Source organism: Corvus kubaryi, unplaced genomic scaffold (genome assembly GCF_017639235.1).
Source record: "Corvus kubaryi isolate FWS band 111438036 unplaced genomic scaffold, C.kubaryi_AGA036_p1.0 37382, whole genome shotgun sequence".
Lineage (NCBI taxonomy): Eukaryota > Metazoa > Chordata > Aves > Passeriformes > Corvidae > Corvus > Corvus kubaryi.
The window spans coordinates 4351560-4377941 of NW_024581124.1; the positions used below are offsets into that span (position 1 = coordinate 4351560).

Consider the following 26382-nt stretch of genomic DNA (forward strand, 5'->3'; position numbering starts at 1 on the left):
GCGGCAGCGGCTGGGGGGCTCCGCGGGCCATCGGACGGGTTTGGGGGCGCACCCGGGCGGGGCCGGAAGCGAGGCGAGGGGCGGAAGTTCCCCGCCCGGCGCTCCCGCTCGCTCGGTCCGAGGGGCTGCGGCGCCGTTCATGGTGAGGGGGCAAAGCGGGGATCGGGGGCAAAGCGGGGATCGGGGGCAAGGGGGACGGGCCTGGGAGGGCGGCGGTGGGCTCCGGCCCCCGCGGGGAAGGAGGGGCTGGGGGGGCGGGGGGCTGAGGAGGGCCGGGGGAACGGGGAGGGGAAGCTGAGAGGGGCTGGGGAGCTCCGGGCCTTAGCGGTGCAGGGGAAGCTGAGGGGGCGCAGAGGGGGCTCCGGGCGTCGGGAGCGCTGGTGGACTCTGGGTTGGGGGCTCAGGGGGGGCTTTGGGCCGTGGGAGTGGGGCTGAAGGAGGCGGAGGGGCCGGGGAGTGTGTGCGGGGGCCGCTGCCCTGCGGAGGGGTTGGGCTGAGGATTTGGGGGTCCGGCCCCCGAGAGCGGTGCGGGTGTTGAGGAGCGTCAGTCCCCAGAGGTTGGGGCGCTCAGAGAGGGGTCCCGGGGCCACTCTGGCCCCTGGGAGTCGGGGTGGCCATGGTCCGGTTTGCATATGTCCGGTCCCCAGCGTGCCCCTTGGCCTGGGGCTGGTGGTTTGGGGAGGGCAGGGCAGGGCTGGGATTTGGGGTGCGGGGTCGCGCTGCAGTGCAGGATCGATCCCCTCTGGGACCCCGGGCCCATTCCTGCCCAAACTGGGGTGTTCAGGTGCTGGAGGGAGCTGGGACACGAGCTGAGGTTGCTGCCTGTGCATCCCAGAGAGCCCCCAGGCCATCCCTGCCCCTCCTGCTCCCTCCCCCTGTGCCCCACAACTCCGGCTCCATTGGGATTTGCCATGTGACGCTTTTGAGTTTCGTGGCAGTGGAGGAAAAATCCTTCAGTTCAGCTCCTCCCGGAGCCGTGGGAGCTGGAGAAGCAGGGGTGAAGGGTGTTAATTATCCCACCCTTTCCCATCCTGAGGGAAAACAGAACCACGGAGGCTCCCAGTGATTAAGGATTTAGCGGCTCCGGGGGCATTTGTGGTGCTGAGCCAAGGTGTGCCTGTGCCAGTGTGACCTCGGTGACGGAATGTGGCTGGAGGCCGCTCTGTCCGCGGGGATTTTGGTGCTCTGAGCAGTGTGGGAGGGCAGGGAAGAGCAGTGGAAGCTCGTGTGTGCTCTAAGGGAAAAAGCCGTGAAAACCTGTGGATATTCTCCATTTTAGCACTTGGGAATCTGTTGGTTTTTGCATTTGGACCCACGGGAATCATCTGCTCCACTTGTGTGTGTTGGGAATTGCCCAATTCCATCCCAGATTATTGATGGAGTAAGATCTTAAGCTGTCGGAGTTGTGTAAGGAATGAAAGCAGTTGTTGTGGGGAAGCATTGGCTTTGCAGTGCAAAACCCAGCTCAGCATTCCCAGGGTTTTTCCCTGGGAAAAAAAAAAAGAAATGGGGCTGAGTCCATGAATGTCCTTCAGTTCCTGACAGTGACACGTTGAAAACACTTGAGAACTTCACAGAGAGCCCCGGGAGGAGCCGAGGTGTGAAACACCAACAGGGTCGGGTGTCACACTGCCAGGGTGGGAGCTGCTCCCTCGAGCTGGGAGCTGCTCTCTAGAACTGGGAGCTGCTCCCTCGAGCTGGGCGCTGCTCCCTCGAGCTGGGCGCTGCTCCCTCGAGCTGGGCGCTGCTCCCTCGAGCTGGGAGCTGCTCTCTTGAACTGGGAAGTCTTTCCTTGCAGGAAGAGATGTCGGGAGAGAGCGTGGTGAGCTCAGCAGTGCCGGCGGCCGCGACGCGCACGACGTCCTTCAAGGGGAGCAGCCCCAGCTCCAAGTACGTGAAGCTGAACGTGGGGGGGGCCCTGTACTACACCACCATGCAGACCCTCACCAAGCAGGACACCATGCTCAAGGCCATGTTCAGCGGGCGCATGGAAGTGCTCACGGACAGCGAAGGTAAGGATCGGGATGCTCCCGGCGTCCTCCGCGTCCTTCCTCGGTGGGGGAAGGCACAGGGGTTGTGGGAAAGTCAGAGGAACTGCTGTTTGTAGGCCTGGAGAGAGGTTGGGAGGGATGGAGGGTCTGTCCTGCAAGGAAAGGTTGGGAGAGTTGGGATTGTTCAGCCTGGAGAAGAGGTGGCTTTGGGGTGACTTAAATGTGGCCTTCCAGTGCCTGAAGGAGCTACAAGAGCAACAGAGAGAGAATATTTATAAGGGCCTGGAGTGGCAGGACAAGAGGGGATGGCTTCCCACTGCCAGAGAATTGGATTAGATATTGGTAAGAAATCCTTCCCTGTGAGGGTGCTGAGGCCCACAGGAGCTGTGGCTGCCCCATCCCTGGAAGTGTCCAAGGCCAGGTTGGATGGGGCTTGGAGCAACCTGGGATGGTGGAAGATGTCCCTGCCCATGGACTAAACAATCTTCAAGGTCCCTCCCAACCCAAACCGTGCTGTGGTTCCATGATTCCAGGATTATACAGCTTAGAAAAACATGGAAAAAAAGACAAGGATGATCTGAGTAGTTGCCTGAACAGCAGAAGGACACTAAGAAGTGCCAAAGCTCCTGCCAGGAGCACCTGGAGCATCTTTTCCTTTCAGAATACTGACTCTAAAGCTTTAAAGCCGTGGAAAAAGGTGGGGATAGTGATTAGGAATCCGTGAGCTGGGACTTGTGTGTTCTGTTTGAAGCTCAGAATGCCATTCCCTCTTCTTGTCTCCTTGGTTATAAATAAAACACAAAACATGCTCTGAACATGGGTATTTATGAGCTGAAAGCTGATTTTTTTAAAATGAAACCATTTTCTTGGGGGACTATTGACAGCTGACTTCCCTAAAACAGAACCAGTTGCAGAATTTTCAGAAAACTTGGAACTTTATCTCCACGTTCCCACATTGTGGGCGTGCCAGAGTTTAATTGGAAGCTCAGCTTTATCTTCACTCTGATGTTTTACCCATAACAGTATTTAAAGACTTTTGTCTTTAACCACAGCCTCTGCAAAGCTAAGCCTGGAGGTTCAAACACCTCTCTTGGGATTAGTTAATTACAATTTGAAACTTTTGTTTGAATTTGCTGAAAATAGAGGAAATATAGTACAGGGTGAGGTGGGTTGGAGTGAGTTTTGAGTGTTTCAAAATAGTCTATTTAGAGGTTTATAAGGCTCTTGTGATAAGCTTTCCTGAGATAAGAGGGAGTGGATTTGAAGGAAAAAATGTAAAAATACAGCCTGATTTGCTGAATATTCCTGGTTTAGCCAGAAGTCTTCGTATTTCAGCTGGGGAAAACAAAGCTGTGTTGTTCCAGGTGTTATCCCAGGCCAGGATAAAGTGGGAATGTGGGGGCTGTGCTTTGGGGCTCTGGATCAAAGGGATGCTTATCCTGGATACAGACCATGGAGGTTGCATAAAAAAAGTCAGTCTGTGGGTCAAATTTGGGAAAAAAAACCTGTCAGATGGGAATCAACAACTGGGAACACTGGAGGGGTGGAAATGATGTGAACCCTCTCCCTTTGCTAAACTTGAGGTAACTCCACCAGGATCTTCCTGTCCCTCCCTGAAGCTGCTTCAGTAAATTCGATAATTCCAGACTTCCCATGGTTGGAAGTGGATCGGAAATTCCAAATTCATTTTGGAAGCCCACCCTGGTGTGATCCCAATGTCCTGGGCAGCTCCAGGTACATCCTATTCCCAGGGCTCCGAGGCCCTGGAAGTGCAGGTGGTGTTTGCACCTCAAATCTGAGCATAGCTGGAGTTTCTCCTGCTAAAATACCATGTTTGGGATGTAAGATCACAAGTTTATTTTGCTGTGACTCCCACAGTGTCTGTGTGGGATTGTTCCATGGAACCAGTTTGTGTTTTAGTAGGAATTTGATACTTCCTGTGTGTTGTAACACAGACACTCCCAGTGCAGCAGTTCTTGCTTTATCTCCCCTTGCCTGGAAATTGGGACAATAGCACTGGGGCAGCTAAAGGAAACACTTTTTATCTGGAATTCTTCAAAATCCTCCAAATTGGTCACACCCAAAACCTGGCTCCAAACGAAATGTTTCTTAGGAAAAGAAGCCAGGCTTGGGGAGCAACTGGAAGGAGTGAGGTTTAACCAGTCTGGAATGTGGCACACGGGGTCCTGCTCTGTGTCTGAGATTCACATCCCAGCCCCAGCTCCTCCTTCCAGCTGAACAATTCCAACCTGCTGCTCCTCGGGCTGGAGGAGAAAAGTCTGGGCTTCTCTGGCTGTGGCAGATGATTGTTTGCATCTTAGAAATTATTGATGAACTGTAGCAAATCGGTGTATTTGGAACATTTCCTTTGGATGGTAATGAGCAGGGAGAAGGATGTGAGTTTTCCAGGTGCATCCACCTGGTTCCAATCCTTTTTTTTCCTCTGACTCCCTGCTGCTGTTGGTGGGGAAGCTGTTCCTGGTCCAGCTGCTGATAGGAGAGTGGCACCTCAGGCAGTGTCCAGTGTCAGGCTCCTGTTTCACCTGCCAGGGCTTGGCTGGAAAATGTTGTCTGGTTTAGCTGGATGGTTTGGATCCTTTCCCTGAGAATTCCTGTAAGACAAAGATGAATTTCCTAAAGGTCTGATGTGTCCATGGACAAAGGCAGTGAGGGGAAGGGGGGGGGTTCTGCCCTGCTGCCCAGGTGAGACCCCACCTGCAGAGCTGCCTTCAGCCCTGGGGCCCAGCACGGGACGGACGTGGAGCTGCTGGAGAGAGTCCAGAGAAGGCACCAGGAGGATCAGAGGGATGGAGCAGCTCTGCTGGGAGAACTGGGATTGTTCAGCCTGGAGAAGGGAAGGCTCTGGGGTGACACAAGTGTGGCTTCCAGGGCCTGAAGGAGCTGACAGAAAGATGGGAAAGGACTATTTGCAAGGGCCTGGAGTGACAGGACAAGTGGGGCTGGCTTCAAATTGCCAGAGGACAGGGTTAGGTGGGATATTGGAAAGAAATCCTTCACTGTGAGGGGCTGAGATGGAATTCCCAGAGAAGCTGTGGGTGCCCCATCCTTGGAAGTGTCCAAGGCCAGGTGGGACAGAGCTTGGAGCAACCTGGGACAGTGGAAGGTGTCATTGTCATTGGCAGGGGGTTGAAATTGGATAAACTTTAAATTCCCTTCCAACCCAAACCATTCCATGATTCTATGTTCCACACAGCTCATGGATTCTGTGTCCCTTCCTAAACGGGTCACAGGATGTTTTTGGAACACTGCAATTAAAATATAGCTCTAAAAGGCTTCAGCCCACTTGTTGGCTCTGCTGTGGCCGAGTGGCAGCGGGGTCACTTCCCTGTGACTCATCTCCTTTGGGCTGTTTGGGGGGAACAGAAGGGTTTTTAAAGCTCTTCTAGTGGTCACTCAGATTTTGCAACGCTACTGGAAGTGTTTTCTCATCCCCACATGAAAATGAGCCATTCTGCTGCAGTTTCACCATCTGTAAACATGAAGTTGCAGCAGATTTTTGCAGCCTACAAGGAATTACAGAGGAGAACAGAGGAGTTTGGGGATGGTAATTCTGCTCTCAGCTGGCCTTTTACCTGCCTGTGTGCTCCAGTGAGCTTGGGAAGCAGCTGCCTTTGTGGAATATGGATGGCTTGGGTTGGAAAGGACTTTAAAGCTCACCTTGTTCCACCCCCTGCCATGGGCAGAGACACCTTCCACTAAATCTCCCACTCAAATGGGATTTCTTGCTTTCCATACTCTGCATTGCCAAATGGGCTTCTTTCTGCTCTAGTTGGATTAGCCATTAGCCTGGATCAGTCCTTTGTTCCATGATTTCTGTCTCTAGTTCTGTCTCCAGTTTGTTGTTCCAGCCTGTAAAATCACACTTGGAGCACACATTGTGTTGTCTGTGGACAGCAGGAATGAGGGAGCTGGGAAGCCTGGAGTGAACTGCTCCACAGTGTCTCCTTTTCCCTCAGAAAGGGCCATGTTCCCTTTCCACATTGAACCAAATGTTCAGACTTTCCTCATAATTCCATTCATGCAGAACACACGGGCTGCTTTAACCTACTTTCCTTATTTGTCCAAAATATGACTCCTTCCCCACAAGCGTTTCCTCGCTGCATTCCTGAGCCTCAGCCTGTGAGAGTGGCCATCTGTTCACTCAGGGAATCTCCAGCCTCAGCACTGCCTGCCTTTTCCAGGGTCCAGCCTGATTCCAGCAGAGAGAGGTGAAATGTGGATGCTGCACCCAAAGGTGCTTTGGTTGTAATTCTTTTCTTCCCTGGAGAAGAGAAAGCTCCAGGGAGACCTTGGAGCTCTTAGAGATTCCAGGAGAGCTGGAGAGGGACTTTGGACAAAGGCATGGAGGGACAAGACAAGGGGAAGTGGCTGCCCACTGCCAGAGGGCAGGGATGGATGGGATATTGGGAAGGAATTCTTCCTGTGAGGGAGGTGAGGCCCTGGCACAGGGTGCCCAGAGAAGCTGTGGCTGCCCCATCCCTGGAAGTGTCCCAGGCCAGGTTGCACAGGGCTTGCAGCAACTTGGGCTGGTGGAAGGTGTCCCTGCCCATGGCAGGGGTGAGACTGTATGACCTTTAAGTTCCCTTCCAACCCAAACCTTTCCATGATTTTCTTCCTGCTGCAATCCTGAGCTCCAGGGCCGGGGCTCTGCCGCACCCTCCGCTCACATTCCCCGTTCCATCCTCATGCTCCCAGTTCCATCCTGTCCTTCCAGCAGTTTGCTCTCTCGAGGCCTTTTGCCACGTTCATCTCAGCTTGTCCTTACCGTGGCCTTCCTGTGTCCCCAGGCTGGATCCTGATCGACCGCTGTGGGAAGCACTTTGGGACAATCCTGAACTACCTGCGGGACGGCGCCGTGCCGCTCCCGGAGAGCCGCCGCGAGATCGAGGAGCTGCTGGCTGAGGCCAAGTACTACCTGGTGCAGGGGCTGGCAGACGAGTGCCAGGCAGCCCTGCAGGTGGGCACAGGGCTCAGGGGCTGCTGGGGGTGGGCAGCATGATCTGGGCAGAGCTGGATTTTCTCCTGGTCTTCACGTGGTGATTTTGGAGGCTGGGATGGAAATTGGAATAGCTTGTGTTGCCATCTGCTGGAGTGTGGTCACATCCAGGGAAACCAGCTTCTTCCCAGAGCTGCTGGGAGTCTTGTTGTGTTCTTTGTTATGCTCTGAGGTTCCCATCTTGGGTTTGATGCCACTGTCACTGGTGTCCTCTCTGAGAGAAGCCCCATTCCAGATCCTGCTGCTTAACTGGGCACAGGACATTCAGTGGTGGAGAGCAGGAATGGATACCTCAGGTGCTCCCAGAAGAATGGTGCCTGGCCAGGCATGGCCCAGAAACCACCACTGGGACAGACTGGACACTGACCCCTCAGCACAGATCATTCCCAGGAAACGTGGGTGTGCCCTGGGATCTGTTGTCACTCAGGTGCTGTTTGGTTCTTGCTCCCACAGAACAAGGATGCGTACGAGCCCTTCTGCAAGGTCCCGGTGATCACCTCCTCCAAGGAGGAGCAGAAGCTGATTGCAACCTCCAACAAGGTGAGAGAGCCTGGGATGTGCTGTGGGGAGAGCTGGGGGTGTCCAGCCTGGAAAGAAAAAGACTTTGGGGAGACCTCAGAGCTCCTTCCAGTGCCTGAAGGGATTTGAAGAGAGCTGGAGAGGTGGACAAGGGATGGAGTGACAGGATAAGGGGTGATGCCTTTAAGCTGAAGGAGGGCAGGGTTAGATGGGATATTAGGAAAAAACCCTTCCCTGTGAGGGTGGGGATGCCCTGGCACAGATTTCCCAGAGAAGCTGTGGCTGCCCCATCCCTGGAAGTGTCCAAGGCCAGGTTGGAGCAACCTGGGCTAGTGGAAGGTGTCCCTGCCCATGGCAGGGGGTGCTGATAAGATAGAGGGAAGATAAGAATAGATGAGGATCCAGTTCCAGAAGGGGTCAGGAGGGATTGCAGCCCCGTTGCCAACCTGTGCATCACAGGTATGCAGCAACAGCAGTAAGGCCACCAAAATCCCACTGGGAATTTGTCATTGCAGCTTCTCTGTGGGGCCTTGGGCTGAGCTGAGATTCCAGCTCTGGCTGTGCTCCCTCATCTGTGCTTTGTTTCTTACAGCCAGCAGTGAAGCTGCTCTATAACAGAAGCAACAACAAATATTCCTACACCAGGTAAGTGACTTCAGCTGGAATTGTTGGAAGTTTTTAATAGATTAAAATCCATAAGAGTGTTCTTTTTCTTCTCCCAGACCCAAATGACTGATTGGTGTTGGCAGGCACTCCATTTTTTCCCAATTAATTTCAAACTGGAGTCAGAAGGGAGTGTGCTGCCATCAATGGAATGATGAGCCTGTGCTATTTCTGTGCCAGAGGAGTTCCTCTAATCCTTAGGTGCAGCTGGCAGAGGCTCCTGGCCAAGTGCTGTCTGCATTCCCATGGATTGCAGTGTGGCAGTTGAACAGGGAGCTCAGTGAGTGCTGAAATCATCAAGCTGGGGTAGCCTTGTCCCCTTTCCCTTATTCTCTTATAAGTTTCATGCCATAACAGTGCCCATCCAGCTGGTGCTGAGCTCAGGAATTTGGTTTGATTTGGCTGATAGGATTTTGCTCCCCAGGTGAAATGGCCTTGGGCAGTCGTTCACGGGGCTGTTGCTGCTGTATTGCTGCCGCTTCAGGTTTTCCTGCCTTTAGTAGTGAAATAATAAGAATTAATTTCTTGGCTTTGCCCCATCCCTGGAAGTGTCCAAGGCCAGGTTGGATGGGGCTTGGAGCAACCTGGGCTACTGCAAGGTGCTCCTGCCCATGGTACAGGGTGGCACTGGATGGGCTTTAAGATCCCTCCAACCCAAACCATCCTGGGATTCCATGACACAGCAATCTGGGTGTTCAGGGCTCTCAGTGCTCACTGCTCCCACTCTTCCCATGTGCTCTGTAAATTCCTGCTGCTGCCTCCATCCCACAGCAACTCCGATGACAACATGCTGAAGAACATCGAGCTCTTTGACAAGCTGTCCCTGAGGTTCAATGGGAGGGTGCTCTTCATCAAGGATGTCATTGGGGATGAGATCTGCTGCTGGTCCTTCTACGGGCAGGGCCGCAAGATCGCCGAGGTCTGCTGCACCTCCATCGTTTATGCCACCGAGAAAAAGCAGACCAAGGTACAGGAAAACTGGGAATGCTCCAGCCTGGCACCCTGACAGCTGAACAGGCTGGCACTTTGTCATTGTTCAGCACTTCTGGAGGATAATCAATGCATTGAGAGTGGGGCAGCACCTGGAGCTCATCCTGGGGGTGGAGCAGGAGCTGCCTGCTCAGGGCAGTTGGGATATTCCATTAAGCACTGTGGTATTCCATTAAGCACTGTGGTATTCCATAATGTTCAGCCGAGCTCTATCTTCAGATAAACTCGTGCATTTAACCATGTTTGGGTTTGGGGGTTGCAACTAAATGATCTTTTAAGGTCTCTCCCAACCCAAACCATTCCCTGGTTCTACACAGCCCCGTGTAAGGAGGGATCCAGCAATGGCACCTTCCCTGTATCCTTCCCTTTCCCAGGAGAGCTCTGCCTGATTCTGGTAAAAACCAAACTTGTTGGTCTCAGAAGCTGGAAACAATTAATGGAACAGAAAGGGTTGTGCCTGAAAGGATTTCTGTGGCTGGGGTGCAATTAAGAAATGGTAACAGCAGGTTCCAGGAACCCAAACCGAGGTAACCTGGTGCCTGCAGCGAGTGACCTTCTCTTCCCTGCCTGCCAGGTGGAGTTCCCAGAAGCCCGAATTTACGAGGAGACCCTGAACATTCTGCTGTACGAATCCCAGGATGGGAGGGGGCCGGACAATGCCCTCCTGGAAGCCACGGGAGGGGCTGCAGGGCGCTCCCACCACCTGGAGGAGGACGAGGAGCGGGAGCGCATCGAGCGCGTGCGGAGGATCCACATCAAGCGCCCCGATGACAGGGCCCACCTGCACCAGTGAGCCTGGGGACCCCCGCAGCTCTGGGGAAGGGGCTGCCCTGCAGCAGGACCAGGCAGTGCAACTCCTGTCCAGCACAGTCTGTAAATTGTGATTTGTAACAAACTCTAGGTTATTTGGGGTATTTAAATGCAGTAGTTGTAGGGCGAGGATCAATGAGGTTACTGGGCAGCCTGGAAGGGCCTGTTGAGCAGCTGGAGAAATGCCCGGAATTTTTAGCACTCTTGTCGTTGCTGTTTTGTGCTGGAGAGGAGGAGGACTGGCTTCCTGAGGCTTTGGTAATGATCCTGCACTTTAAATCCAAAACAACAAACAAAAGCTCAGCCAGCCACCCTCCTTCCCTCCAGGCACTCCCTGACCCTCCTGGGGCGGGGGGAAAGGCAGGGATCTGGACCCAGAGCTGCTGCACAGCTCCCTGGCTCCTGGGAGAGAGCTCGGGAGTGCTGGGGGTGACTCCCCAAAGGACAAATGGCACAGGCTGATGAGATTCCTGGAGTGCTGGGGGCAGAGGGACCCCTCAGAGCAGTGGGAGGGAGCAGGGGCTGTGCCCTTGGGCTCCCACAGCTCTCAGGATCTGCTCCTCCAAGGGTTCAGTGGAGCTTCTGCAGCACTGAGCTGGGGACACCCATCCCTGCTTTATCCCTACGGTTCAAGGTTAAAATTCCTCCCAAAGGAGGAGGATCAGGAGCAAATTGTCCACGGTTGCTTTCCCTGGGAATGATGTTGGTACTGGTCAGTGCTTAGAGCTTCTGTCTGAGCCTGGATCTCAGCTGTGGGGTTGGTTTCCAGCAGCTCCCAGGCAGCAGGAGTCACTGCAGGTTCAATCCCCCTATGCAGGGGGTTCTTGGTGGGGGGCAGCAGCCCTGGTTCTCTTCTGGAACTGATCCAGGAGCGTTGCCTTGCTCTGAGCGAGGGGAAGGAGAAGCAGGCAGCAACCCAGAGGCAGATATTCCCTGTTTGACTTCCTCCTGAGGGTATTCCAAGTCTTCCCAGTCATGGCAGCTGTGTGTGTGGAAGGGCAGAGCATGGAGAAGGCCACTGCACTGTGCTTTTCTTCGAGTGCTTTCCTGTTGTCCATGAATATTTTATCTACCTCCTCGTCTCCTGTTGCCTGTCGTGGAGTCAAGTGACAGCGCTGGTGGGAGGTGGGGTGTCATTCCATAGGGAGGTGGGGTGTCATTCCATAGGGCTGGGAGCAGAGCCACAGCTGTGCCAGTTCAGGTCACCAGTCCTGGGGGGGACAGAAACCCGAGGTAGGAAGTGTTAGACTTGCACTGCAGCAGCACCGTGGGTGACACCGGAGCACTCTGCCCTGGGCTAGAGTTTCTTTTGACGCTTTCTCTGGAACATTTCACACTGGCTTTAACAGCCAGGCTCCTCTGGAGCAACAGCTCTGTGTTCCTGCTCCAAGGATCCCTGCTCCTGGCTCAGGGCTGCTAAGGATGTGGGAACAGTGTGAAAACCAAAGGTGCTGCAGCAGCACCAGCCACGTTGTTCTGTTCCACAGGGCATTTACACCCCAGCTCCACAGAGCTCAGTGGTAGAGGCTGAAAAACACCACGAAGTGGCTGTGCAGTTTTGGATCATCAAGTAAAGCTCAAAAGATTTCAAAGTTAGTCTGAGGCCATCTTTCTAGTAACCAAAGACTTCTCCACCTTGCAGGCAGCTGGTGGCTGTGGCAGGTGGGGGTGTTGTACCTGTTCCCTCTCCTCTTTCTCCTGCAGCTGCTGATTGTTCACTGAGAGCTCCACAGGTTCCCTGAGGTTCAGCAGCTGCAGCTCTGTCCTGACACCTCAGGGCTTCCAGTTTGAGTTGTACAGTGCCTGTTTGCAGCACCCTCTGGGGCTGGAGCAGTGCAGAAGGGGAAGGAGCCAGTGCCTCTCTCCTCTCCACTCAGGGCTGGGATAAGATGGGGGCGAGGCAGGGAAGTCCTGGATTGCTGTTTCTCCAGCACTGTGTACTTTGACACTTACTGGTGATTACTGGGCTGTTACTGGGCATCTCAGCATCTGGAACAGCCCTGCTGGGGGTGGAGGCTGTGTGTCAGCAGAGGGTGAACAGGGACCAGCACCAGTCCTGCAGCAAACCCTGCTCACTCCAGCTGGGAGCTGCTCTCCAGCAGGCTCAGGGCAGCTCATCCCTGGCTGTGCTGACCTACCTGGAGGCCCCACTCCAGGGGGGCAGAGCAGCTTCAGCCCCAGGAGGTGACACCAGTACTAAGCACCTGACAGATCACAGCTACGTGATTAACTTCTCTGTAAATAGATCCTTAACTGGCTTCAGGCTTTTCCTTTTCAGGTTATGCAAACTCAGTTCTTAAAAACCAGGGGAGGGCTGTTTTTAATCTTTGTAGAGCTGTTGGTTTAGCAAAGTCACTCCAAGAGAGTTTCAATTTCAGTTCTGTTACTGTGTTTGTGGGCAGACTCTGCCTTAACTCACTCCTGAGCTCACCCTCTGGGTGCTGGAGTGGTGCAGCACAGCAGCCACTGTGCTGTCCTGGGGACTGTCCTTTACCTGCTGCCCCTGTCCTTGCTCTGGGCACACCCTGGCCCTGCCCTTGCACAAATGCTCTCAGTCCTGAGCCTCGTTACCCTTAAGTGGTTTTGCTCTGAGCTCTCAGGTGCAGCTGGGGCTCAGCGCAGGTGTCCTGGGCACAAGCAGCTCTTCAGATTATCCTTCCCTGCCTCCCAGTGCCAGGGAGAGCAGAGCTGGCTGCTTCCATTCTCCAGCACCAGCAGTGACAGCACAGCCCAGGGGAGCTGAGGAAAGTCCCCCTGGGGAAGGGATTTTGTCCCCTCCCAGCTCCTGACACGGGTGGGGCTGCACGAGGAGGGGACAGGGACCAGCCCTGGTGCCCCCTTCCCACCTCTGTCCCTGTAGCACCAAAGCAGCTGCTCCTGCACTTCCCCAAGGCAGGTTTGGATCCCCTGAGCCCCAGCACCTGGGGAAGGCTCCAAGCTCCCATCCTACCTTAGAGCAAAGTGTAGGTAGAACCTTTCAGTCTTAATGGAATTGTTTCATGGACAACAGCAAATTCCTGTTCTGTACAATCATTCCCACCTGTCCAGACTTCTGCACAGAACAAGCTTCAGCTGGATTTCAGTGTATGGTTGATGTTTGCAATATGTACTTTTGGTTTTTTAATATAACACAATAAATTAGAAGATATTTCATATTTACATGCGAGTCGCTTTATTACTTGCTTGAAGCTCCATGTCCTTGTGGGCTGTGGGGCTGGAGGAACTTTTGGGATGAAATATCAGATCTCCATCCTAATTAATGTCAGTTTGACCTCCCAGCCCCCCCTGGGGGGAGCTTTTGGGATTCTCTCTGGTCAGTCTGCCTTGAGAAAAGGTGTTTTTACACCAGGGTTAACACTGATCTGCACTTTTTGCAGTGCTCCTGAGTAGTGACTCAAAGTACAGCTTGAGAAGCCTTTTGGCTTCTGTCCTAATCCTTCCTGACCTCTCAGAGATGGAGATTTTACCTTGGAACTTTGGGGATAAATCTCCCTGTGGCCATGTAATGAGCATCTCCTTCTGGGAATGTTACAGCAACATCAGGGAATTTATTTATCTAGAGCTGAATTGTTATAAGCTATAAAAAAAGAGCCTAAAAGATGCAAACAAACTCTCAAATCACAGCAGCCCTGTAGCATCGAAGATTCCAGGGGAGATGTGAGGGCTGGTCTCATCCTGCAGGCTCCTTTCTGCTCCCAGCCAAGGCAGGGACTGGGAACAGGAACTGGTTCTCATCAAGACTTTCTCGGGGTTGACACCTGGGAGGAAAAGAGGAAGGAGCCATTAAATCAGGAATCCTCAGGGTGCCTGGGAAAAGAGGTGGTGGTGGAATTTCTCTTTGCCCATTGGTACACAGAGACAATTCCCTCCATCTCCAGCCTGCAGGATGGAAAACTCCACCTGGAATTCTTCCTTGGACCTGTCAGCTCCGCAGAGGACCTGCTGGGCTGACAAGAAGTGCCTTCCCTCCATCCCCCAACCCATTTCAGGCATAACTTGGTCGAGGGAGGCAGCAAGAGGTGGAAAACATCACCTGAGGCCTCATTTTGCAGATGTATGTTGAGTTTGGGTCAGGCCAAATCCTCTAAGTGCCCACACCAGGAGCCAGCCTTGCTCCCTCATCCCTGGGACAATTCCTGCACAATCCCTGGAGCTGCAGCACCGAGCTGGGACACCCCATCCCTCATGCAGGTGACACTGATGGGGTGGTCTGCTTTGGGAGGGGACTCAGTCCCTCCTGGACTCCCAGGAAGGGGGAGCTGTGCTCTCTGCAGGTGGAGATCCAAAGGAAGAAGCACCTCCTGAGCTCAGGTGAGGCCTTACCACTGTGAGCTGTCCAGTTTTGTCCTTGAAGACCTGAGGCTCCGGCCCCACCGTGAACACCATGGTCGCCTCCTTCCCAGAGCCGACGCGGAACCGGAGGCTGGAAGCACAGAATGCCCCTGGAGAGCTCTCCCCACAAGAGACTTTGCTCTAAACCCCCTTTATTTCTGTTCCCTGGGTAAATCTCATTAGAAGAGCAGATCAGAGCCTCCAGCTTAGGTGAATTTCCTAAACAATTGCATTATCCCAGCAAGCCAAAGGGGTCGATGAATGGAACAAGCCTGCCCAGCCCAGGCTTTTGAGTGTTCCTGGTGCAATTAAGCACTGGAAGCTAAGCAGATCTGACCTAGAGGAAAGCACTGAGCACACCAAATCTAATTAGAGCTGAAACGCAAAGGCCAGGCTGCAAAACTGGAGCAGAAGTGCAGGTTTCACCTGCCAGCTCCAATTCCTGGAGAGGTTGGAGACACGGACTGCATCCACCTGCCAGGAGCTCGGGGCTGGGACTGGGAAGATGCTGCAATCACGTTTTGGGTGTCCTCAATCCTTCTGGGAGAGGAGCATTTGTCCTGAGGTAACCCCACAGCTTCCCAGCTGGCTTTCCTGGGGCTAATGGGATCCCCTGTGGAACACTAAAGCCACGACCTCACAGCCAGGTCACATCAGAAAACTGAAAAAAAAAAGTAGGCTTAAAGTACGATCGCCCAGAAATAAGTTGGGTTTAGGCAGGTGGGGCATGGGCAGCTCTCAGAGCAGAGCAGCACCCCTAGGAAGGTGCAACCAGCATGGAAGCAGGATCCATTAGCCTGGGAAAAAAGTTGGAATGGTTTTTAATATATTTTCTCCCAGTGCATCCCATCTCTTCTCCCTGTGCCTCTGGAAGTCACGAAAACAGAGATGCTGCTGCACCAGACGTGTCCAGCTTTGGGCACTGCTGGGGTGATGTCCATAGTCTTGACCTAGTCCAGGCCTAAAAGGTTTTTCCATAAAACAGATGCTACCCATCCACCTTGCTGCCTTCCTTACCTTCCCTTCACCACTTTAACCACGCTTTGCTTGTTGGCCAATATGCAGAGCTTGGTCACTGTCTCAAAGATGTGCTCACACTGCAGTATCACATCTCCCTGGAAACAAAAAAAAAGAGGGATAAAGTCACCTGGCATCACCCCAGCACGTGATGGTGCAGAGAAATTCCTTTGGAATGCCAGAGCAGTGAGTGCTGGGCAGAAGTGACCAATTTAAACACCTTTTCCAGGGATTATTTAGGATTTATTGGTTCTAAGAAAAAGCAGGAGCATGTCCAGAGAAGGGGATGGAGCTGGGAAGGGTGTGGAGAATCAGTCAACACCAGGAGGGGCTGAGGGAGCTGGGAGGGCTCAACCTGGAGAAAAGGAGGCTCAGGGGGAACCTTCTGGCTCTGCACAACTCTTGGACAGGTTGGGATTCTAAGTGAAAGTTTTCATGTTGAGACAGCAAGAATGTAAAGGCCTGGCTGATTACACACTTACTAAAACCAGGAATTGTGTGTCATTCCAGGAGTTTATAGGATGGTATCAGGAGCATCAGCCCCATGACCTCACTTTAAGCACCAGCTCACAGGAGCTGTGTCCCAATTTCCTACCTTCTGCTTGTTGTCCTCGGGAACATGAATGACCACGATGCCATCGCTCAGGTTACTGGTGGAGATCCCTTCAAAAGAACCCCAAAATTAGAGGAAAACTTCCCAAACCCAGCTCCTTCCCCCAGGAGCAGTCACATTCCTGAAGGAGGGCTCTGTGCTTCCCAAGAGCAAAGAATATTCCCATTCTTAGAGCAAAACACACAAAGCTCCTACTTTGATTAATTAATCTGAGTTTTCAAATACCTTCTGAGGGTCCCTTTATGTCACCCATTGTCCACAGCCCAATTCCAACAGGGGTGATTTAAAGCCCTGCACGAGCTGTTTGCTCCAAACCTTTCCAGAAGAGGGAGAAGGATCCATTCTACTCCTGAACTGTACTTCCAACAGTGCCAGGATTAAAAAATACCCACAAACCAGCGTAGGAAAGTTTTGGGTTATTTTTTGTCCCCTCTATGTCAGTAGAAAGTGATGTCCTCCTGCACTTGAACACTTCAAGGAACTCTTACTCATAAAGTCATCCTTCAAGGCTTTGTCCAGCCCCCAGGAAAAGAGGGATAGATCGTTCAAATATCTTTCAAGACAATGCTTCAGAATTTCATCCTTCCTAAAGGATGCCTGGCAGGACAGGAAGCCCCACAACAACTCACAGAACCATCATGGAATGGTTTGGGTTGGAAGGAACGTTAAGGACCATCCCATTCCACCCCCTGCCATGGGCAGGGACACCTTCCACTAGCCCAGGTTGCTCCTAGTCCCACCCAGCCTCAGACAATGACTCCCACTGATACCTTTCAGCGTGGAATACTCGATTTTCTGCTTGATCTTGGCCATCTCCACCACGTAGGCCGAGCTCTGGGTCAGCACCAGGAGCCGCTCCCGCGCCTTGAAGCCGTTCCTGTCATATTTTATCACGGGGGTCACATACTGAAAACAACGAGTTGGAATCAGCATTTCCACTCCTGCAAGCTCCTGCTCCGGGGGTTTGGATTTTCCAGACTGGCAGCAGCGAGGAGCAGCTCTGCCTGTGGAGCTGCAGGTCCCAGCTCACAGCAGCTGTGAGCTCACAGGGGTCTGCATCCCTTGCCCTGGGAAATTCAGGAGGGAGAATCCTGTTCTGGGAATGATGGAGCCCCTGTGCCCTCCATGGCATGACCATGGGAAGTGCATGGACACTCCAGCTCTGCTCCTGCCCTGGGCAGGGTTAGGAATGTTCTTTACGCTTTCATTAAAAGGAACCTTAAATAACTTCTAATTAGGTATATTTTGAAACCTGTCTCCAATTTAAAAGCAAGGAAATGGTGGCTCCACTGCTCTTCATCAGTTCCTGTGTGAGCAGCCAGCTCCAGGACTCTGTGAAGGTAATTCCAAGAGTTCTGTCCTTCCTTTACCTTGATGTTCTCCCCACGGATGAGCTGCAGCACTTTGGGGTTTAGGTCATTCTCCTCTGAGGAGCAAACCAGAAAGAGAAACTGGGTGTGGGTGACAGAGCCACAGCCCCAGACAGACACTCCCCACCCCCCAGAGGACACCAGGGAGCTGCTTTAGCTGTCTTCATCCCAATTGGCCTTTTCCCCTTGGAATGCTCCCTTCCAAACCGAGAGTGGTCACCTCCAGCTGCTCCCAACCCCATTTTGGTGCCTTTTCCTGCCTGACAAGTAAATTCACACCGGGAGTTTCTGCCTGTTCTCGAAGTGTGCTGTTGGTTCAAACCCTGATTCATGCTAGCCCCTAGGGAATTCTGCTTAGGATCATGGCTCTCTGTCCCAGAGGGATCCCAGTATTCCCAGTTTGGGAACAATCAGGCAGATCCATCACTGCATTCACGTCACTCGATGTGACAGAGGGAGGAACTCCAAAGGCAGGTGATGCTGCCTCTGCCAGGAGGGAATTTCTCTTGGGAAAGAGTCTGTTTGGTCAAGCAGGACTTTCCTGAGCCAGGAGCACATGGCTGAGGCCTCCAGGGGTTTGCTGAACTCACTCAGGCGGGTCTCCAGGAAGGGCTGGCCGAGGCTCTCCAGGTATCCCTCCTTCTTCCCGCTGAAAACAGCGCTGGTCACCACCTTCTGCTGCAGCTGATGGGAGAAGGAAAGGCCTTTACACTGGAATTCCTCCACTGGGAACACCAGCAGGGACAATGCAAACACTGCTACTCCACAGCATCCTTCTGCCCAGCCGACTCATGGAATCTTGGAATTGTGCTGCGCTCCTGCCGGCAGCTTTGGGTTATTCCTGTGTTACACCACACGAAGGGGCAGCAGGGAAAATCCTACCCATTTTTTTTGTTATTTATAGGTCTTTTCCAATTACATGGAGAGCAGTTTGCATGCCATGAATTAAGCCCCACGTGTCTGCTCTGTCCATTATGAGGGACACCGGAGGAAATCTCTGGCTCCAGGAGTTTTTGCTCTCATCCCTGAGGGACTGATTGGAGCAGCAGGATCAGAAGGTGCTGCCTGTGTTCCAGAGGATCCTCAGGGAGCAGTGATCACTGTTTGAACTCCCACATTTGCATTCCAGGGGTTGTTACCTGCACTTTCCTCTCGGCAGTGAGCCCTCGGCAGTATTTCCTCACCAGGTTCCTCCTGCAGATTTTCTGGAGCATCTCAGATGTCTGCAAGAAAAAAACCAGGAAAAAATAAAGTAGGGAAGTTGTTCAAACAGCTCTGTCTGTGCCATGAGCCTAAAGCACCGTGGGATTATTTTTATCTTTATTAGGGTTCATGAGTTCACTTTTCTGTCAGTGCATTTTCCCTTTCTATTGCTTAAACCAACACGGAATTTCCTCATTTCTCTTGGAAACACCAACCACTGTGCCATTCCTCCCATTCCCACCCAAACACTGCAGATCTGGGGCTTTTCCAAAGGCTCTGAACAGAGGATGAAGCAGCAGCAGATCATTTCCTCCCACCTGCAATGTGCACACACATGGCCACCAAACAAGAGCCGCCTCCACCTCTCCCAAAGCCTCCAGAAACTCTCACCTCTTCCAGGATGGAGGGAGGCTGGAGCCAGCTCTCATCCAAGACATTTTTTGGGAGGTGGTCTCGGAGTTTCATCAGGTAGTAGTACTGTGAGAGCCTCACAAAGTCCCTGTTCTCTGGGCAAAGGGGTTTCTTCCGATTGATGAAGCCATTTATGAACCTACAGAAAATATCCCATGACCTCCAGAAATCCATGGAAATGAGGGGAGGGGAGGGGAGGATAACACACAACAGGCTAAGGATCACTGGTGTAAGCTCAGGTGCACTGAGGGTCAGCCATGGAAATCTCAAGCTTTAGAATATTCTAAATATTAACAGTTTTTGCCAAGTTCTGCTGGCCAAACCATGGTGCTTTGGAATTCGGAAGGAATCAGCTCTACTTCAGCAGCTGAGTTTAGGGGAGTGGAGAGGGAGGATGAAGGAGTGGAGGGGCATAAGATAAATTAGGAAGAAATTCTTCCCTGTGAGGGTGCTGAGGCGCTGGCAGAGGTTACCCAGAGAAGCTGTGGCAGCCCCATCCCTGGAAGTGTCCAAGGCCAGCTTGGATGGGGTTTGGAGCAGCCTGGGAGAGTGGAAGGTGTCCCTGCCCGTGGCAGGGGGTGGCACTGGATGGGCTTTAAGTTCCCTTCCCACCCAACCCATTCCAGGATTCCGTGGTTGGGAAATACGGTCGGGACAGTTACTTCCTGATGGTCTGCACCGCCCACGTCCTCTTCTTGGCAGCTCTCCGTGCCAGGGCTCCTCTCCAAAAGGCCTCCAGCTTGATTGCTGCAAGAGGGAATCAGTCCTGGGCCTTGGCCTTCACACTGACCCAGCAGAAGTTAAAACTGGTTCTTTTGCAGCTCTAAAAATCAGCTGGTGGGAACAGCACGTTTGGAAGGTTCTCTTCTCCGTGGTGGATCCAGCTCCACCTGCGCTGTGGGGCTCAGCACCAAGGCCAGGCCTTGTCCCTGCTCAGCCTCCTGCTGTCCCTGCCCACAGCCCAAAAAGCTGCTTGGAGCCTGCACTTTATGTCAGCCTGCTGTGATAAGAGGGGTTTCTCCCACAGCAGCTGATGATCAACCCCCCAGGTACCCCGGAATGTCCCTTCAGCCCCCAGGTACCCCGGAATGTCCCCTCGCGAGTGATGGAAGCTGCTGCTGCTCCTCAGAGCTGCTCCCACAGCTGAGGCCAAGAGCAGCCCGTGGTGTGAGGATCCAAACAGAACTAAAGGAACCTCTGCAAATGCTCTGGGGTGCAGCTGCCACCTCCTCTGCCCACAGCACCGTGGATTCCGGACCTCCCAAGGCCCCAGCTCCTGTGGAAAGCCCAGCCCTAAGAGAATCCCCCATTCCAGAGCCCGTACCTGCTTTCCTCTTCTTCTGGTACGCTCTTTTCCCGAGGAATCCTTTATATTTGGCCTGGAGTCTGGAAACTGCAAAGAAGGCAGAGATATCACTGGCACCTGCAGGGTCAGGGCATTGGGGAGCTGAGTTCCTGCGCTCCATGGCACAGGGAACAGAGGGACCACAACACCAACAGGACCCTGTAGGTACCGTGCCCTTCAGTTGTGTTTTTCAAGCAGGTACAGACTAGGATGAGACAGGAGAGATCCCAATCCCAAGGGAAAGGCACTTGGTGCATCTGGGCCTGGACAGGCAGTTACAGGACTGAGGAGTTCTAAAGGAGCCACCTATCCAGGCCTCAAGCGGGGATTTCTCCCCAGCCTGGAGCAACTTTACTGAGTTTTCCATGGATTCTGCAGAGCTGTGCAGACCAGGGTTGGGAGAGACCTTAAAGCCCATCCCGTTCCACCCCCTGCCATGGGGTGGGACACCTTCCACCATCCCAGGTTGCTTCAAGCCCCATCCAAGCCAGAGCCAGGAACAAGGATCCCCAGGCTCCTCTGTCCCAGACCAAGGGAACAGGAGCCTTACTCAGCAGGTGCTTTCTGTACTCAAAGGCATCTTCCGTGGCAAACAGGGTCTTTGGGAAACGGATGAATATTTTGGTTCTGAAAAAGAGACCAGGAGCAGGTTATCCATGGTGAGCCATCCTTCCAGCTGCCCTGAGCAGGCTCAGAGCCCCCCCAACAGCTGTAATGCCACCCAAGCCCAAGCTGCATTGGGCTGCCCAGGCAAGCAGGAGAAGCTGGAACCCTAGCCCAGAGATGGAAGAAGCAAGGCTGGATTCAAGCTCCCATGGAAACAGGTAAAAATAATGAGGAAATTTGTGTATTTGGGGTTTTATATCTCTCCTTGCTCCTGCCACAGACAGGACAGAGTATCCAGGACAGCAAACACTGAGCAGCAGAGTAGCCAGAGCAAGGAATTTACCTTCCTAATTTGTATTCCTCAGGCTTGTAACCAATGTGTTTGATGAGCCTCTCCACACCCTCTGCTGCTGGCCCATGCCAGTGTGGCCAGGTAGCTGGACAGAGACTTTTGTACCTGGAAGATCAGCAGGACAACAACACAAATTATATAAAGTTTGAAGAACTCCCTCAAATTCCTTCTGCTTTACTCAAGGCAGAAGATGCCAACGCAGATCAAAATGAAGCAGGCAAGACACAACATGCAAAGGGTACTTCTGAAGCAGAAGAGCATCTGCTGACAACTCCCACTGCTGGGACTCGAGTTTTGCTTGCTCTGGAGCCCTCAGGAGGGCAGGATTTGCTGGGCAGAGGGGAAGCAGCTCCCTCACCTTTGCAGGAAGAGCTCGTACTTGCGCCGGTACGCGAAGCCGGCCCGTCTCACCCTCAGGTGCTCCATCAGCCCCAGGTACTTCACCTGGTGTCGGATCAGGAAATCATCAAACTTCCCTGGAGCAAGAGCACACCTTCACTGGTCAGTTCTGCCTGGGGAGGCTCACCCACGTGTCCATGCATTGGGGGAAATCGGGAAGGAATCAAATCCCCGATTACCCACGGGGATGAATTTGCCGCCAGCTTAACCAAGCTGTTTATTTTTAAATATAAACACAAACACACAACCTGTACACGCTGCACCCTGCTCCAAACAAATCCCTCTGTCCATTCCTTGGACTGACAGAGTCTTCAGCCCCAGCCTTACCAGGCTCCTTGTTCTCATTGGGTTTGATGCAGCGGATGTACGAGGGCTCCTTGGACATCAGGATTTCGATCAGACTCGTCAGACTGTTTTTGAACTGAGTTGCAACCTAAGACAGCATCAAAAAAACTTCCTGAGCTTTGGAACTCTTCCCTGCAGGAATTGAAATCCACTCCCTGCATCCAGCTGAAACCTGGAAGCAAAAGCTGATGGTGCATTGGTAGCCTGGAGTTTTTGGAGCGTGGTCAGTTGGGACAGTGCTGAGCTGCAGCGTTTGAGCCCTGGCCATGCAGCTGGACACAGCAGGCAGCCCTTCAGCGCTCCCTGCTCCTTGGGGGATGTGTCATGGGATGTCACTTTGCTGGCTGCTGGCTCAGCAGCACCACTGTTCCGCTGCCAGGGAGCTCTCAGGGGTGGATGGCAGTAAAAACATCCACCAAGTGCAGGAATCCCAGAATCCCATAATAGCTGGGGTGGGAAGGACCCTCTGGAGATCACCCAGTCCAAACCCCTCCCAAGGCAGGTGACACAGGAACGTGTCCAGGTGGGTTTGGAATGACTCCAGGCCCTCCCATGGCAGCTGTCCCAGGGCTCTGCCACCCTCCATGGAAAGCTCTTCCTCAGGTGGAGGTGGAACTTGTTGTTGTTTTAGTTTGTGGCCATCAGGACTGAGGAAGGGATCAGTGGTTAAACCAAGACCTGGGGAGCTGAGCTGATACTCAGAGTTAAGACAAAAGACAGAACTCACAGTCTCTGGTCTCCTCCTGTTGTCCAGTTCTGACAGGAGGAAACAATCCCTCATGATGCTGTTCTTGGAGTTGCACAGCACCTGAAACAGGAGGAGATAAAAGTTGCCCTATTGAGCAGCCCTTCTATTCCTCCTGGGAGCAGCACAGCCCTGAGAACACGCACAGAGGTGCCTAAAGATCAGTGCTAAAGAAAAAAATGATGTTTTTATTTGCTGCAGAGAGTAAATAAATCTTCTGCTCCAAGATAGCATTTTTGTGCCTACCTCCTTCAGGTTTCTGTACAGTAGATCATTATTCTTCTCCAGAAATCCTGGAGGGGGGGAAAAAAATTAAATGAAAAGAAAATAAAAAAGAAAATCAGAACATTCACATCCTCAAAATTCTCACTGCAGCCACATTTAAGACTTCCAGGTCAGTGCCTGCAGAGGGCAGGTGTTTTGTAATTCCTCTTCCCATCAGGTCATCATCACCCACAGGAGCTCAGGAGCTCCAGGCTGGCCGTTTCTCACTCACCCACAGCACAGTAGGTGACCTCTCCCGCGTAGTGGAGGAGGCGGAAATCCACCCAGTCGATGGATTTCCGCGTTTTCTGATCCGCCAGCTTGCGCCTGCCGGGGGAGAATCCAACAAAACAGCAGGAGAAAGAGCAGCAAAGAGATTCCCTCAGCTTGGGGAGAGGGACAGCTGGGGGACAGCTGGAAATGGGGGGTTTGGTGCTATTGATGTGGCTCTGGCTGGGGAGTTCTGGCCCGTGATCAAACCATCATCTCTCCCTGCTGGCAGCAGAGAATGGGAGGCAGCTCCCACGAACTCCTCAGGATACCTGGGATCCACTCACTGCCATTTAGCAGTGATCACCCATTCCAGAAATACCAAGAGTTCTTCCCACAACATCCATTTCAATACATTTTTACTGCTTATGTGGGGGAAAAACCACCAGCTGCCTCGACCCCAAAGCAAACCTGGGGGGCAAGGATTTCAGATACTTTGCCCTAGAGCAAGAACCCAAATACAAAGGAGGAATCCAAATGTTCGAGAATAGCAGGAATATTTCGGAAAGCAAGGATTCCTGGGGGGCCCGAGCGGGTATGGGAAAAAAACCAAACAAGAAAAAAAGAGCAACTTCACAGTTGAAGTTTCAGCTTTGTAAGCAGTCACAAACAGCAGAGCCGAGTGTCACAACAGCACGTTCGTGTATCAAAGCTCCTTCCAAGAGCAGATCCCGTGGAAGGAGCTCCAGCACTTCTATTTAAAGCTTTTAATCAGGCAGAACTGCATTAAGGCACATTGTGGTGACAAGGAAGTTGGCTACAAATTTTCCACTTGGCTGTGGTGGAGTTCAGAGCTGCAGGAACAGTGACAGCTCAGCACTGTGACTCTCAATTGATGACTTGTCACAGCCCTTCAGCAGCTTCTGCAGGGAAGTGCCAGCACAGCCCGGCGCCAATGTGCTCAGCTGCCACCAAAATGGGATCCAAAACCCCTCCAAATGGAGTATGAACCAAAATGTCACTCAGCTGGGGGAGAGGAGCATTTTCTCTCCTCTTTGTACTCCAAGCTCACACAGAACAAGATGGGTGTAAATATTTACATATCCCCCCTCAGCCTCAGGCATTTGGCTCCTTGTCACAACATCTTCAGCTTTCCCTGGAGTCCATGGGGGCCAAAGCCAGCTGTGGCCAAAGCCATTTAGCCTTCATGGGCTAAAACCCTGGTCCAAATCCCAGGAGTCCCTAATTTTGGTGTGGGATGACAGACTCAAAGCTCAGCATCACACCAGTGAAGAGACGGCCCCGCTCACACCTCCCAGTACCCAGGATCCACCAGTGGAGTTTTCCAACATCTGGATGGGCTGTTTGATTCCCTCTGGGACAAGGCAGAGGCTGTTCCCTGCCCAGCCCTGGATATGGGATGGGAAGATACAGAGGGTAAATGCATACGTCACGAAGTGGGCATGATCTCCTACTTTCTCTTCCAGCTTTTCCAAGAAGCTCAAATCAGTCGCTTCCCCAGGCCGTAAACATTCCTCATCCTGGAACAGCAGGCACTGGATCAGAGCTGCTCTGAGCTCATATTCCCTCTTGGATAACATTTGGTACAACTCTGACCCACAAACCCACAGCCCCGTTGCAGGGGAAGCAGAACATCCCCCACCTTTAACTCCCCCCAAAAGCGGATCCTCTGCCTCATCCTCTGGGTGCTTGTTACAGGAATCTGTGTTTACGTTCTGGATAGCACAGACCCATCCCATAATTAGAGGGTAAAATGTGATTAAGGACCATTAGAGCAAGGCACAGGCCCGCATTTTACTTTAGCACAAGCTCTGTTCTTACCAGGATGGAGATTATTCCTTTGTGCTTCTGTTCAACCAAGTCACAGATGATTTTGTTGTTAAAATACGGGATTGGTTCCCACTGGAAGAGGGAAAAAGGAAGACCAGTTTTAGACAAAAACCTTTTCTTTGCAATTTTTTAAGTTCTTTGGAACTGAAATCAGATCCAGCCTCAGATCCTGCTGAAATGAGTGTTGGGAATTAGGATCAACTGAGGGAAAAGGTGACAGCACAGTGATCCATGCTCCCACCCCAGAGTTCTGCTTCCAGCAGCCCACACCATCCTCTTGTTCTCTACACTAATGCTCTCCATCTTCCCATGTTTTACACTGCTGGAGTCCCTCATTCTCCAGGGACACTGTCACTGAGGTTTGGGGAAGGTCCTACCTCTTCCTTAAATGATGTCAATTAAGTCTGGGCTAAATTGCACTTCAAAAGGGTTACAGAAAGAGACCCCTGGCAAATGCTTCCCATGGGAGCAATAACAAACAAAAAAAGCAGGATGACTTTCACGTTGATGATCAAAAGCATTCAGTGTAATGGCAGCTCGAAGGGAAAAGGGAGGGGGAAACAGAATTTACCTCAATCCCTTCCAGTTCGTATTCCTCCTGCTCTGCTTTCAGGGTCATCTCAATCAGCAGCTGCTGCAGCTTCTCGTTGCAGTAATTAATGCAGAACTGCTCAAAGCTTCAGGGAGATTAAATCAGCAGCATGTTTGGTGTGTTCCAGGGGCAGCTTTGCTTCTTCCACAGAGACCAAACCCCATTCCCACAGGGACCAAACTCCCCATTTTTACATGGATCAAACCCCCATTCCCACACAGACCAAACCCACCCCTTGCTCCCACACTGCTGCACCACAGCCCAAACCAGACCTGCAGCCCAAGCTAAAGCTTTTCCTGGGGTCCAGCAAACTCCTGCACCCAGGTTTTAGTCCCCTGTACCTTGCCCTGCTGGGCTGAGGGCAGCCTCAAAAATTCATGCAGGACCTCCCGTGCCCCCAGGTCACCCCAAATCCCAGGAACAGCCCATACCTGTTTGTGTCCAGCACTTCAAAGCCATAAATATCCAGCAGGCCAATAACTGTTTTCTGAGTCGAGTCCTGTCAAAGACACCCCTGCTCTGCCACTGCTCCTTCCCTGCAGGTGGCTGCTTTCACCCGAATTTCAAACTTTCTCTTTGAGAGAAATGGCAGTGGAGAAGCCACTTTAAAGCAGGTAATGAACTGCTGAAACTCTTTAACAGAGAGTAACTGAAGGTTTCCCAGCTCAGGGCTGGGGGATGTCCCAGCAGCAATTATCCAACATGCCACATATTTGGTGATGAGGGCTGTGGGGCCT

General features: G+C 52.6%; 2 protein-coding genes across 7 annotated transcripts in view; one reads left to right on the forward strand and one right to left on the reverse strand.

The window, feature by feature from the left end:
* The first annotated feature begins 49 nt into the window (after positions 1 to 49).
* KCTD10 (potassium channel tetramerization domain containing 10) lies at positions 50 to 13149 on the forward strand. Its single transcript, XM_042035163.1, has 7 exons — positions 50 to 142; positions 1799 to 2012; positions 6800 to 6969; positions 7462 to 7548; positions 8120 to 8172; positions 8962 to 9157; positions 9755 to 13149. The coding sequence occupies exons 1-7, from the start codon at positions 140 to 142 to the stop codon at positions 9971 to 9973; spliced, it is 942 nt and encodes a 313-aa protein (XP_041891097.1). The 5' UTR covers positions 50 to 139; the 3' UTR covers positions 9974 to 13149.
* The window catches only part of MYO1H (myosin IH), a 29085-nt gene continuing 15841 nt past the window's right edge, over positions 13139 to 26382 (reverse strand). For 5 of the 6 annotated variants that reach the window (XM_042035155.1, XM_042035158.1, XM_042035159.1 and 2 more), the window contains exons 11-32: positions 26077 to 26144; positions 25625 to 25730; positions 25045 to 25125; positions 24652 to 24743; positions 23225 to 23319; positions 22975 to 23021; positions 22711 to 22791; positions 21966 to 22071; positions 21598 to 21715; positions 21231 to 21344; positions 20832 to 20908; positions 20261 to 20329; positions 19599 to 19683; positions 18916 to 19075; positions 18462 to 18545; positions 17913 to 18006; positions 17323 to 17378; positions 16723 to 16858; positions 15935 to 16002; positions 15340 to 15437; positions 14314 to 14413; positions 13139 to 13748 (exon numbers count right to left, since the gene is read on the reverse strand). In XM_042035155.1, the coding sequence (XP_041891089.1) occupies positions 13725 to 13748; positions 14314 to 14413; positions 15340 to 15437; positions 15935 to 16002; positions 16723 to 16858; positions 17323 to 17378; positions 17913 to 18006; positions 18462 to 18545; positions 18916 to 19075; positions 19599 to 19683; positions 20261 to 20329; positions 20832 to 20908; positions 21231 to 21344; positions 21598 to 21715; positions 21966 to 22071; positions 22711 to 22791; positions 22975 to 23021; positions 23225 to 23319; positions 24652 to 24743; positions 25045 to 25125; positions 25625 to 25730; positions 26077 to 26144 (1959 nt within the window). In that variant the 3' untranslated portion in view covers positions 13139 to 13724. Of the gene's footprint in view, positions 13749 to 14313; positions 14414 to 15339; positions 15438 to 15934; positions 16003 to 16722; positions 16859 to 17322; positions 17379 to 17912; positions 18007 to 18461; positions 18546 to 18915; positions 19076 to 19598; positions 19684 to 20260; positions 20330 to 20831; positions 20909 to 21230; positions 21345 to 21597; positions 21716 to 21965; positions 22072 to 22710; positions 22792 to 22974; positions 23022 to 23224; positions 23320 to 24651; positions 24744 to 25044; positions 25126 to 25624; positions 25731 to 26076; positions 26145 to 26382 lie in introns of those variants that run through there. The other variant, XR_006017199.1, reaches the window with a different exon arrangement.

What these genes read in the sequence shown, in the direction of transcription:
- KCTD10 (XM_042035163.1), top strand. An exon ending in AACAAATATTCCTACACCAG is followed by an intron (nt 8,173 to 8,961) that starts GTAAGTGACTTC and finishes TCCATCCCACAG; the next exon opens with CAACTCCGATGACAACATGC. An exon ending in CCGAGAAAAAGCAGACCAAG is followed by an intron (nt 9,158 to 9,754) that starts GTACAGGAAAAC and finishes CCTGCCTGCCAG; the next exon opens with GTGGAGTTCCCAGAAGCCCG.